This window comes from Miscanthus floridulus, chromosome 5, assembly GCF_019320115.1.
Source record: "Miscanthus floridulus cultivar M001 chromosome 5, ASM1932011v1, whole genome shotgun sequence".
Classification (NCBI taxonomy): Eukaryota; Viridiplantae; Streptophyta; class Magnoliopsida; order Poales; family Poaceae; genus Miscanthus; species Miscanthus floridulus.
Genome location: NC_089584.1, coordinates 114,680,135 through 114,692,185, shown reverse-complemented (window position 1 = coordinate 114,692,185; position 12,051 = coordinate 114,680,135). Strand labels below are relative to the sequence as shown.

Below are 12,051 nucleotides of genomic sequence, written 5' to 3'. Positions count from 1 at the left end.
TCAAGCTCAAGCTCCTCAAGTGAAGAAGAAGATGAGGATGATGATGATGAAGATTCAAGTGATGATGATCAATCTTCCTCCTCCACCTCCGACCTTGATGAAGAATCAATCAAACTTATCAAAAAGGTGGAGAAGATGATCGTAAGGCTCAATGTCAAGGGTGTGCCCATCCAAATTCAAGACCTCATTTTCACTAATCAAAGAAATGAGCAAAGAAAGAGAGGATGCTATGGATACGGCGAATTGGGGCATTTTGTGGAAGTTTGTCCAAACAAGCCCACACCCAAGGCAAAGAAGAAGGCGTGCAAGAACAAAGCCCTCACATCAATAAGGTCATGGGATGATTCTTCAAGTGAAGAAGATCATCACAAGAGGCAAGGGCGCCAGCACTCATCATCAAGCTCTTCTCGTGTGTGCCTTATGGCACGAGGTAATGAAAGCTCATCCTCTAGCGAGAGCGATAGTGATGATGATTTGCCTTCTTATAATACAATTGTGCAACAAAATCTTAAATATGCTAAAGTTTGCACTAGTCAACAAAAGAAGCTCAAAAATTTAAAAGAAGAGCTAGGAAGTTCACAAGAAGCATACAAAAATTTGCTTGAACAATATGAAAACTTTGCAAATCTCAATATTGAACTATCTACTAAAATTGAGCAACTTGAGGCTAGTGCAACAACAAATGTATGCACAATCAATGATGAGCAACTTTTAAAGAAAAATGAAAAATTAAAAGAAAAGTTAGCTGGCTCACAAGAAGCTTATAATAGTTTGCTTGCTAAAATGGAAACCATGTGCAAACATTGTGATGAGCTAACTAATAAAGTTGCTAATCTTGAAGCCGTTAGCACAAACCCCACCAAGGCATCTAAAAAGAAAAGTTCTATCTTTAACATGTCAAAAAGGGATGCTTCTACTTCTTGTAATGATTTATGTTTAGACTCACCTTTGTGCAACCAAGTTTGTGTTGAGAAAGTTATTGTAGATACATGCACACAAGAGGTTGCAAAGGAGAATAAGCAACTCAAGCAAGAAGTAGCTCACCTCACCAAGGACTTGACTCAAGTAAAAGGCAAGGCGAAGCAAACCCAACTTCATCAAGATAACACCGTCAAGGGAGTGAAGAAGCTTGATGAATGACAAACCATGGTTTGTTACGTGTGCCACAAGGAAGGTCACAAGTCCTATGAGTGCAAGGTGAAGAATGGGGGAGGAGCAAAGAAGGAGAAAAAGCAAACAAGCAAGCTCTCCAACACCTACACCAACAAGGTGGACAAGAAGGCCTCCACACCTTATCTCTTGAAGAAGAAGAAAAGTGACAAGGTGGTGGCCATCAAGGTGAACAAGCAAGCCAACAATGGGGTCAAACGCTTTTGGGTGCCAAAGGAAATCATTTTAAACATGAAGAGCACCAAGAAGGTTTAGATCCCGAAAGGGAAGTGAGAAGTCCATCAGACTTCGGGGAATTTGGAGACTTGGCAAAGTTTGGGACATTTCATGGGGTGCATCATGATGGACAAAATCATTGTCAAGTGGGTTAGTGAATATTATGGACCCAAATTCCCCTTCCCATGTTAGGTAACTAGATGCTATTACTTTTCAATTGGTACATCTTGCAATTAGATTTTCCTACAATTGGTATCTTTAAGCTTCTAGTTACTCTTCATGCCTAGGTTTGCATTTGCATGCTTATATCTTTTGTCATGCATACACTAGGTATTTCATATGGTAGGCTTGCTCGGTTACATTCTTAACCCTTGGAGCAAACCTACATGGTGTTAAAATTACTTAGAAGCACGGCACATAGCTTGTCTTACTCTTGTTTATCTAATATGTGCCAAAGTCCAAAATTGTAGATAATCTCTCCCGAATATCTATTTTGAAAATGATTCTCACATTCATGAGATGTCATCTTTCAAGTGGTATTTTTTATTCTAAAATCAATGTGCATGATTTCTACAAAGTATTCTACTTTTGTGTGCACATATTTAGAGGGAGTAATTCTACAACTTGGATGCTTTGAGACTAACACTTTTTCAAATGGTATTATTTTTCAAACATATGTGTAGTAGTCTCATTGTAAGAAAATTGGAGTCTCCGGAGTTAAGCATCATTCTTTAATTGGCATCATCACGTTGATTTCATTTCATATTTATATGCTTTCTCCATGCATTATATAGATTAAACTCTCTTGTGCAATAAATTGCTAATTATGCATATGCTTTGCTTTCTACCATATGTATGCATACATTTAGGGGGAGCTTAGTCTATATAATGTGAGAGTCAAATTTTGTGATCCATTTCACTCTATACACAAAGGATCACGAAATTTGACCCTCCTTTGTGCTACTAATGTCTTCCTTTTTGGTGTTTGATGCCAAAGAGGGAGAATTTGAAGGACCAAAGGCAAGCATCAAGTTGATGTCTACAAGTAGTAATGGTCCAAGAAAGGGAGAAAAGTGGATTATGGATTAGACTAAGTAATGGTAAAATTTATAGGAATCCATAATGACACATAGGGACTTTTGTAAGGGCAAGATGGTCTTCGTTTGGTATCTAAGTAGGATTTTCTAGCATCATATAACCTTGCCCTTTGCATTGCATCCTAGCAAGTAGGTAGTTTTTAAATTTCAAAATCTCTATCATTTGCTTGCTTTGGTCGTGTTGTCATCAATCACAAAAAAGGGGGAGATTGTAAGGAAAATGGACCCTAAGCCCATTTACTTTGAATTTTAGTGTTTGATGACCAACACAACCAAATTAGACTAATGAATTTGTAAGTGTTTATTTTGTAGTCCAACAGGGTGCAAGACGTGACTTGGACAAAGGTGACGTGATGATCCGATGATCAACACCTTAAGCGAAGACCTTAGGAGCACAAGAAAAGACCCAAGATATCAAGCAAAGTCCAAGCATGAAGATAGGAACCAAGCCATACGCAAGATCACGAAGAAACGAGCTCGCAGACGTGACCAGACGCAAGGACCGGACGCTGGACCGGTGGCTCGGTAGATAGGTGACCGGACGCGAGGACCGGACGCTGGCGGCAACCGACCGAACGCTGGAACGCAGCGTCCGATCGATTACAGTAAGGTTCCAGAGCGGCAAATCTGTGACCGGACGCGTCTGGTGGCAGGCGACCGGACGCTGGACAGCGTCCGATCAGTGTTTTGCCGGCTCAACGGTCGGGACGACTGGACGTGTCCGGTCAGGACGATTCAGCATCCGGTCAGTAGCAGTTTTGCGGGAATTCGACCCCAACGGCTACTTTCTCAGTGGGGCTTATAAATACAACCCCCAACCGGCCATTTGAGCGTAGTGGAGTTGATGAAACATACCAAGAGTGTTGATACACCATTTGAGTGATCTCCACATGCATAGTGCTTAGTGTTTTATTAGGTGATTAGCATAAGTGCTTTACGAAGTGCTTAGGTTGATTAGACCACCGCTTATGTGCTTACTCTAGGTGTTTGCCTAGTGTTTAAGTGAGGTTTGCATACGTCTTGCCACCCCGTGCTTGCGAGTACAAGTGTTGTACATCGGAGGGGCTTGAAGTCTTGTGAGATCACACCAACCGCGTTTATGGTGTGGCCGCCACCGTGTACCGGAGGGAATAAGGCCCGCGGCGTTTCGGCCGGAAGCTTGATAGTGAAGATGGCGGGGAGCATCCGGGAGAGGCTTGCCGAGAGGCACATCGGAGACCCACTTGCGCGTGGGGAAGGCCCGAGGCTATCCACGGAGTTACCCGACTGGGAGCTTGGCCCTTGCGAGGGATTCCTTGCGAGGGGCTCCAACGAGGACTAGGGAAAAGCTTGCGCGCTTCTCGATACCTCGGTAAAAATACCGGAGTCATCGACGGGAGTTTGCATATCTCTACCTTGCTCTTTAGCTTCCGCATTTACATTGATTACTTTACTACGTTTGCGGTAGAGATAGCAACACAACTAGCAAAACCATAGTTGCACATCTAGATAGCTTATCTGTTGCATATGTTTTGCTAGGTTTAGAAAAAGATGCCATAGTTTAGAGTTAGAATTTTAAGTCGCCTAATTCACCCTCCCTCTTAGGCGTCACCGTCCCTTCACCCCTGTCGCACAGCACACATAAAAGGAACGTAAGGATCAAGGCTCGGACTACGAGTTTCGAAGGAGCCGCCACACCCCCTACAGAAAACCCTAATCCGATCAAAGGCCGTGCTGCCAGCGACGGGATGTGCCCCGCCACCGCCGTCGTTCCTCTGCAGGTCTACACCGGACCGCCGTCTCGCCACCGAGCCGGAGCTGCCCCTACACCGACGTCTACGCTACTGCTGTGCCGCAACAGTAAAAAACAAGAAGGGTCTTCCCCCGGATCTACAGGTTACACACAGATACTAATCATCGATTCTAACAGGACTTTCTTGGCCACGGCATCTTCAACTCCGACGGCGACCAGTGGCTGTGGCAGCGCAGGGCTGCCAGCTACGAGTTCGCCAAGCGCTCCCTCAGGAGCCTGGTCGTCGACGCCGCCCGCTTCGAGGTCACGGAGCGGCTGCTGCCGCTGCTCGACCGGGCGTGGCGCGACGGCCGGACGCTGGACCTGCAGGACATGCTGGAGCGCTTCGCGTTCGATAGCATCTGCCGCGTGGCGCTCGGCGAGGACCCAGCGTGCCTCGTTGAGGACAGCATGGCCGCGCCTGGCCGGAGCGCCGAGTTCATGCGCGCCTTCAACGACGCGCAGAACGCCGTCATGGCCCGCTTCATGTCTCCCGTCAATTCGCTGTGGCGCCTCAAGAGGCTGCTCAACGTGGAGCCCGAGAGGCGGATGCGCTCGGCGCTCGGCACCATCCACGGCTACAACGGCAGGATCGTCCGCGAGCGCAGGGAGAGGAGAAGCGAGGTCGGCGTGGCGTGCAGGGACGACTTCCTGTCGCGATTCGCCGCGGCCGGCGAGCACAGCGATGAGAGCCTCAGGGACGTGGTCACCAACTTCCTCCTGGCTGGGCGCGACACGACGTCGTCGGCGCTGTCCTGGTTCTTCTGGCTGGTCTCCACGCGACCCGACGTGGAGGACAGGATTGTGCGCGAGGTCCGCGCGGTGCGCGCCTCCAGCCATCAGGGGAGCATCACGGGCTCGGCGACGTTCAGCGTTGACGAGCTGCGCGACATGCACTACCTCCACGCCGCCATCACCGAGTCCATGCGGTTGTACCCGCCGGTGGCCATGGACACGCACGGCTGCAGGGAGGATGACTTCCTACCGGACGGCACCTTCATCGGGAAAGGGTGGCTGATAAGCTATTCAGCGTACGCCATGGCGCGGATGGAGGACATATGGGACAAGGACTGCGAGCTGTTCAAGCCGGAGCGGTGGCTCGGCGAGGACGGCACGTTCCGGCCGGAGAGCCCGTTCAAGTACCCGATCTTCCACGCGGGGCCGCGGATGTGCCTCGGCAAGGAGATGGCTTACATCCAGATGAAGTCCGTCGTCGCGTGCGTGTTGGAGACGTTCAGCTTCCGGTTCGTTGGCAGCGAGCGGCGGCCTGGGCTCGTGCTTTCGCTGACACTACGGATGGAAGGTGGCTTGTCGATGCAAGTGAACAGGAGGAGCTAGACAATCATCGCCACCGAAACATGTACCGTTTGGTATCATTATTGATGTTTCATGTTGTTCTCGCTTGGACAGAGAAATAAAGCAGTATAGGACTCGTGATCACAGATCAATGTAGTACAGGGCGCAACACTGTTCTTCTAAGCGTTTGTTCAAAAAAAAAAAAAAAAACTGTTCTCGTACCCATCATTCAACAGTCAATTGGAGCTCTGCATCAACACATGCTAGAGTTATTTTTTTTTACCAAATGATCACCAACACATTCTTTTTCTAAAACTCAATACAAATTGCCAAGTACTAAAAACACACGAGCAACTTGAGGTCTTGAGCAGGGTCTGTTCAGTACCCTAGACCCAAATTTGAGGGTTTAGGGTAAAAACACAGCTTCAGAATACTCAAGATCCCTACTTGATTCCAAAGTAGGGAAGGCCTCAAGTTATTCCCCTCAGCCTTTATTCTTCCTCTCTACCGGGGTTTCCAACAAACGTAGAGGCCGGTGGCGAAAATGTAACCCCACATGCCCTAGCGACCACATGGCTCATCCTAGCCGTCGATCTCACGGTGGCTCCCACTCCCTTTTTTATTTTTTTATATCGCTTCGTCTCCCATCCATCCCCGCACTCGCAGTCGCACGGAGCCGCTCGCTTACGCCTCGTCCTCCACTGGCGTCGTGCCCGTCGCCGGCGTTGCCTGCTCCGGTGCCGCCGACCCCGGCCGGCACCCCTCGCCCCTCCCCCGACGCCTCCCTTGGCAGCCCCTCCCCCGACGCGACCTTGTTCTACTGGACTCCGGCGGCGGCGGCGGCGCAGGAGAGGTGTGCCTCCTCCTCCTGCTGCTGCTGCTGTTGCTGCTGTTGGATCTCCAATCTAGGGTTTCGGTGAGGTTTCCTCTCGTCTTCCCCAACTCCGGCGGGTTTAGAGGGGAAGGCTCAGGGTTCGTTTTTTATTCGGTCACGTGGCTTGATGACTTCCTTCCACGTGTCAGATTTTTATTAGCCCACGTATCGTGACATGGCTATTTCACGTGTCATGCACTGTTTCATCCACGTGCCAGCGAGGCGGTGGGGATGGTCGTAGGGCGGCTTTCGGGTTCTGGCGGCGTTGGTGGCGGTCGGGCCAGGCCGTTTGGGTGCGTCCATGGCTGGAGCTTGCCGCGGAGGAAGGAGGTGGCAGGGGCGAGGTTCGCCGGAGATGAATAAGACGTCGTACTTGAGAGAGAGAGAGAGAGAGCTGTCGGTGGGGAGGGGCCGGCCGTTCTTCCCCACCCCCTGCAGGCGCGAATCTTGACGCCCGCTACCGGCCAGGATAAGGCTGGTATCCGCAGGGGCATGTGATATTTCCGCTTTGGGCCAGTGGCGGCGCGGCACGTCTGCACAAGCAACAAGGCCAAGCGCCCGAGGCACGGGCCAACTTCGAGGGGGCGAGCCCATCAGCCCAAGTACTAGCACACACAGCAGTACAACATCCCCTCAAAAAAAAAAATAGCAGTACAACACCTGCAAAAAAAAAAACGCCTGGCCCGGCCCTCTGTTCGCTATCAGGTGCCCGCCATTGCCAGCCGGTCGGTCCGCTGCCGCCCATTGAGGCCTGGCCGTCGCGGACTACAGAAACCAGGGAGACGATACACACATACAAGCGGCAAGCCCCCCCCTCCATCCGTAAGTTTCATTTTAGCATCCTTCCCCCACTAGTATGTGGTTGACCATGGCTCCTGCAAGAGTCATCGATTGTTGCTGCCATGTTAGCATCTGAAATATAATATGATCCTCTAGCCTAATCTGATATTGGAGTGTCTTACCTGATTTTCTGTCTACCATCGACTGAAAGGGAAGAAAAATTACTTGTGCAGTGCGTTTGTGATTTATGACATGTGAAATTGCCAACCCAATACCAGCCCCTCGGTGTTTTTCCTAAGAATTGCCTCATGGAAACTATTCTGTGTAATCGTCATTACTAAAGATACTAACCAAATGTGAGCTTTAGGGAAACTCCAATGGTTAGGTTACTTAGCACAGATACTCGTACCTTCTAGCCTTCTAGTTTTGTCCTAAGCTAAACAATCTTAGGTTTGACCAAATTTATATGGAAGACTACAAATACTTTTATTACAAAATAAGTGACATTAGACTCATCATGAAATATAATTTCATAATGTTAATAGTTTTCTCTATTAACTTGGTTAGATCGAAATAGCTTGATTTAGAACAAAACTTGAGTACCATTTTTTAGGATGGAGGTAGTATTTTTTAACTGTTGGGATACAAATATATGAGCAGCGGAGGCTAAGCGCCACTCTAACCAGAAAAGACTAACGATGTGTATCACATGAGAAACTATCTGCAGGGATCATGCAGGACGCCTTCGCCCGCGCCACCTAGACAGGGGAAAGTCCAAGGGTAATGGCGAAGGTCCCAGGAGGCGTCGGTTCGATGCAGTACCTGGGCGAAGGCACAAGAGCGGCGGCGAAGGCCTCGAGAGACGCAGGCCAGGCCCCAGGCAAAGAAGGTGGCCATCCAGGCGAAGGCGGACGGGAAGACCCAGGAGTCGGCATGCGTGATGAAGACCTCCGCCGGCCAAAGAAGGATCCCCCGCGACACTGGAGAACTTGAACGGCAGATGGACCTCCAGTGGATGCGAGAAAAGGCCCATGGAGCAGGGCGGTTGACAAGAGAGAAGACCTAAGATGACCTTAGGAAAATACACTTGTACGGGCATATTCCTAGGAATATGCCTTAGCTGTCTTGGGGTAAGAATGTAAAACGGCGCCCCTATGAATAGTGCCTTATAAAAGGGGAACCAAACCCAGTGTGAGAGGAGGTAGCTAAATACCATTTATGAAACCCTAATTCTTCATGGACCCACCTGAGTTCCTAACCTTGCATAGAGCCTTTGCCTAGGCGGAGATCTCACTCTACTCATTTCATCCCGCTGGGATCCATTATCCCAACATTAACTAGTAGGTGAAACTTGTCCATTGACAACGAGGTCAAAAATAAAACTACTAATTAGAAAAACAACAATATATACTAAACCAGCAAGTAATACCAACCAGTTGGTATTGGATGATCGCGGAAAATAATAGAATGACTAGAGAAACAATGAATTCAGACATTAAAAATCATCGATTTATGGACAGATCTATTTAATTAACAAATTGTGTCTTGTGTTCCATCGACTCTCTGACGATGTAAAATACCATGATTTTATAGTATGCACAAAAATCTATCCGTTGAGGTAAAGGCAGTATTTATAATGCAGAGAGATTAAAGAACTCTCGTTCACACACCACTCAAAATAGGATAATGTGCCTCACATCTTACAGAACAGGATATAAGCATATATTAAGGATAGTGACTAGCGAAAGGGTAGCTTGAATTTGTGTTAAGAAAGTGATTCAGAAACACTGACAACAACAGAATAATTATAGTAAGGCCACACACACGGTAATTGTAATTCATCAAGGAACAATCAAAGAGGGAACAACACAAATATTAAGACAACAACATGATAATTTATCATGAAAGTGACAACCTAAGTGAGTAACACGACAATTCATCAAAACACAGCTAGCCTAACCTTAAAAGGTGACTTCACTTTATTCCAGTGACTTGATACTAACCACGGCTATCCCTAAACTAGAGCACAACAAAATCTACAAACTACAACCAGCTTGATCAATTGCTCTCTCTCCTTTAAGTAAATCAAACCCCATGTTAGTATTACGCTGGGCATATATTCCTTAAACTGTCGAATTGTGCGGAGTAGCCCCAAGCAAATCAGGTTCCCATTGTATTCACAGAAAAGTGAATCACCAAACAGCAGCATCTCTGCCCCTCCAACAAATCCCAGTGTCACTGACACTTGTTCAACATCCGCCATATCCCTTATGTAGCAGTAGGCATTAGGATTATCGTCGAAGAGCACCCTGGTCAGACAAATATCAGCCTCGATTTTCCTTAATAGAGGGTAAAATATATAGTCAGGAAGCCAAAACCCAAGGGTTCCCGAGTCCACCACTATTTTCTCTTTGCTGTTTACATTTGCTTCATCTCCAGGAAATATAGGTACAGGTTGCTGCTGAGTTAAGTAATTTCCATGCTGATACGTGACCCGATTGAGATGGACTCTGTACTTATCTTCAAACTTCCAAAATGGAGAAAATTGCAATTATAGGACGCGAAACAATGCGCTTCGCCATTATAAGACTCCAAACATCGACTTCGCTAAAACGACTCTTGAAACGTTAGCGCTTTGTTATACCTGACATTTGGTCTTTTTAATCACTTTTCTCAACTAAAATACATGTATTTTGCCATGATGTGACCGTATTGCTCTCAGGGCTTCAATTGACGTGGGATGGAGCCGCCGGCCGCTCGCCTGGCTTGCCTGGCCGGCCGCGGTCTGGGCTGGCTGGCCGGCCGCGCCTGGGCCATTGCAGCTAGATGAATTCAGTTCAGACGAAATCACATCAGAAATCTATCGATAAATAAACAACTAATGTCTACGTCCAATCCAAATCTTTTATTCAGGTTAACTGATTTGATCTCTGTTCTTGAGCCTGAACCTCATCCGAGTTTGGTGTAGACCTTGACGTCCCTCCACCGGGACTCCATGTAGTGCGAGGGGTCCATCTGCGTGTACACCCCGAACTTGAAGTAGTGGCGGTACCCGCTATGTCCTACGACGGCGAGCCGGTCCTCGCCGTCGACGAACACGGTGAGCGCCCCCGCGCCGACGTCGTGCACCACGTTGAGCCGGAACCAGCGGTCGTAGATGGAAGCGTCGACAACGCGCGCCTCGTCGTGGTAGTACATGAACCGGCCGCCGTACTCGTGCAGCATCAGCGTCGTGTTCCGCCCCGACACGTCGAACACCTGCATCACCGACATGCCGGAGGTCCCCGCCGGCACGTACCCGTAGTCCTCGAACTGCCACACCCCCGTCGTGTACCTCACCTGCACGTAGCAACGACAAACCAAAAAGAAATTGAAACGATTAGCAACGACGACAGCTCACTACAGGAAATCATAGGACAGGATTAGCAACATGATTAGCATTGATCGTGAAGATTAGTGATGCTGTTGGCTTAATTTAATTAGTATATACGTTTAAGAGGATCTCGGAGCGCGGCTTGGTGGGGCTGCCGGGGCTCAAGGGCTTGTCGGTGCAGTACACCCACATCCGCCCCACGCCGTCGCGGAACTCGTACCGCTGCTCCGGCGGCAGGTCGTACGGTTGGTGCAGCTTGAACCGGTCCTCGGTGAGGTTGACAGCGATGAAGCCCAGGCAGTGCCGGTCCTAGAATTTTGAGAGCCCTCTGGCGAACTTGTCGTGATGGCCCCTCTCGACAAATGTTTCTTAGATAACATTCTAAAATTCTAACACATGACCTAAATTACAAGAAAAGCATAACTATATGAGTACAAAGTACTAGACAAAAATTGAACAAGAAAAAAAAACCTAGGGCCCAGACAATTTGGATATGAACTTATTCAGAACCAAGATTCACAGATCACAAAAGGGCAGAAGGCAATAACCAAGATCAGATGTCGTCGTCTTCGTCGAGCCCTGCTTCAGCTGCCTGGTCGCCGTCGTCGTCTGGAACGCTGTCGTCTGGCTTCTGGAAGACTAGAACTCGAGCATCGGTGTCTCGGTGATCTGCGCTGGTGATCGCGTGGTGAACTGGTGATCGGCGCTGCGTCTCTCGCAGTCTCCTGTCTCGCCAGAAATCCGGAAGTCGCGACTCGCGATCGCTATGTGCGCGTGTGCAGGTGTTGGCGGCTCGGCTCCTTGCCTCCCGGAAAGAAAGAGGCCGACGACTCCTTTTGTTGATGGACCACTACATCTTCTCATTAATCTTAAATTCTAATGGACTATAGCTAAAGGGTATGGAGTATTATATACTTGGGCTTGGGCCCCTATCCCGCGAGGGCCCTCGGCCGTCGCACCTCCTGCCCACCCCTTAGGGCCGGCACTGAGCCCAGGGTCGGGTCAACGCCGGCGGAGCACTGACCACACCACGAGACCAAGACGATGAGCAGGAGCAGTACAGGCCATGGCAGGGAGGAAGCAGGAGCCATTTGCTCGATCGTGTGGATGGGCTTTCTTCTCGAGTTCACTTCACTGACACAACCAAGGCGCGGCCAGCCAACCAGCCCAGACCACGGCCAGGTAGGCAGCCAGGCGAGCGGCCAGCAGCCCCATCCCACGGCAATTGAAGCCCCGAGGGCAATACGGCCACATCATGGCAAAATACATGTATTTTAGTTAATAAAAGTGATTAAAAAGACCAAATGTCATGTATAACAAAGTGCCAACGTTTAAGGGTCGTTTTAACGAAGTCAATGTTTGGAGTCCTATAATGACGAAGTGCATTGTTTCGCGTCCTATAATTACAATTTCTCCTCTAAACTCCCATCGACTTTGTTGTTTTATGTGTGCAGACCCTTATGCCGGGGACCTG

At 48.7% G+C, this 12,051-nt stretch overlaps 2 protein-coding genes across 2 annotated transcripts; one reads left to right on the top strand and one right to left on the bottom strand.

The window, feature by feature from the left end:
* Nucleotides 1-4,022: 4,022 nt before the first annotated feature.
* On the top strand, nucleotides 4,023-5,592 carry LOC136453144 (cytochrome P450 CYP94D108-like). The gene has a single exon (XM_066453718.1). It carries the CDS (start codon nucleotides 4,588-4,590, stop codon nucleotides 5,590-5,592), a length of 1,005 nt encoding a protein of 334 aa, XP_066309815.1. The 5' UTR covers nucleotides 4,023-4,587.
* Nucleotides 5,593-10,035: 4,443 nt separating this feature from the next.
* Nucleotides 10,036-11,668, bottom strand: LOC136455161 (citrate-binding protein-like). The gene is made up of 3 exons (XM_066455301.1): nucleotides 11,537-11,668; nucleotides 10,695-10,886; nucleotides 10,036-10,543 (listed from the first exon to the last, which is right to left on the bottom strand). The coding sequence occupies exons 1-3, from the start codon at nucleotides 11,666-11,668 to the stop codon at nucleotides 10,154-10,156; spliced, it is 714 nt and encodes a 237-aa protein (XP_066311398.1). The 3' UTR covers nucleotides 10,036-10,153.
* Nucleotides 11,669-12,051: the final 383 nt, after the last annotated feature.

Coding starts and splice junctions, on each gene's coding strand:
- LOC136453144 (XM_066453718.1), top strand. CDS start 4,588: ATGCTGGAGCGCTTCGCGTTCGATAGCATCTGCCGCGTGGCGCTCGGC.
- LOC136455161 (XM_066455301.1), bottom strand. CDS start 11,668: ATGGCTCCTGCTTCCTCCCTGCCATGGCCTGTACTGCTCCTGCTCATC. Junction 10,887..11,536: donor CCCTAAGGGGTGGGCAGGAG/GTGCGACGGCCG, acceptor TCAAAATTCTAG/GACCGGCACTGCCTGGGCTT. Junction 10,544..10,694: donor GCTCCGAGATCCTCTTAAAC/GTATATACTAAT, acceptor TGCTACGTGCAG/GTGAGGTACACGACGGGGGT.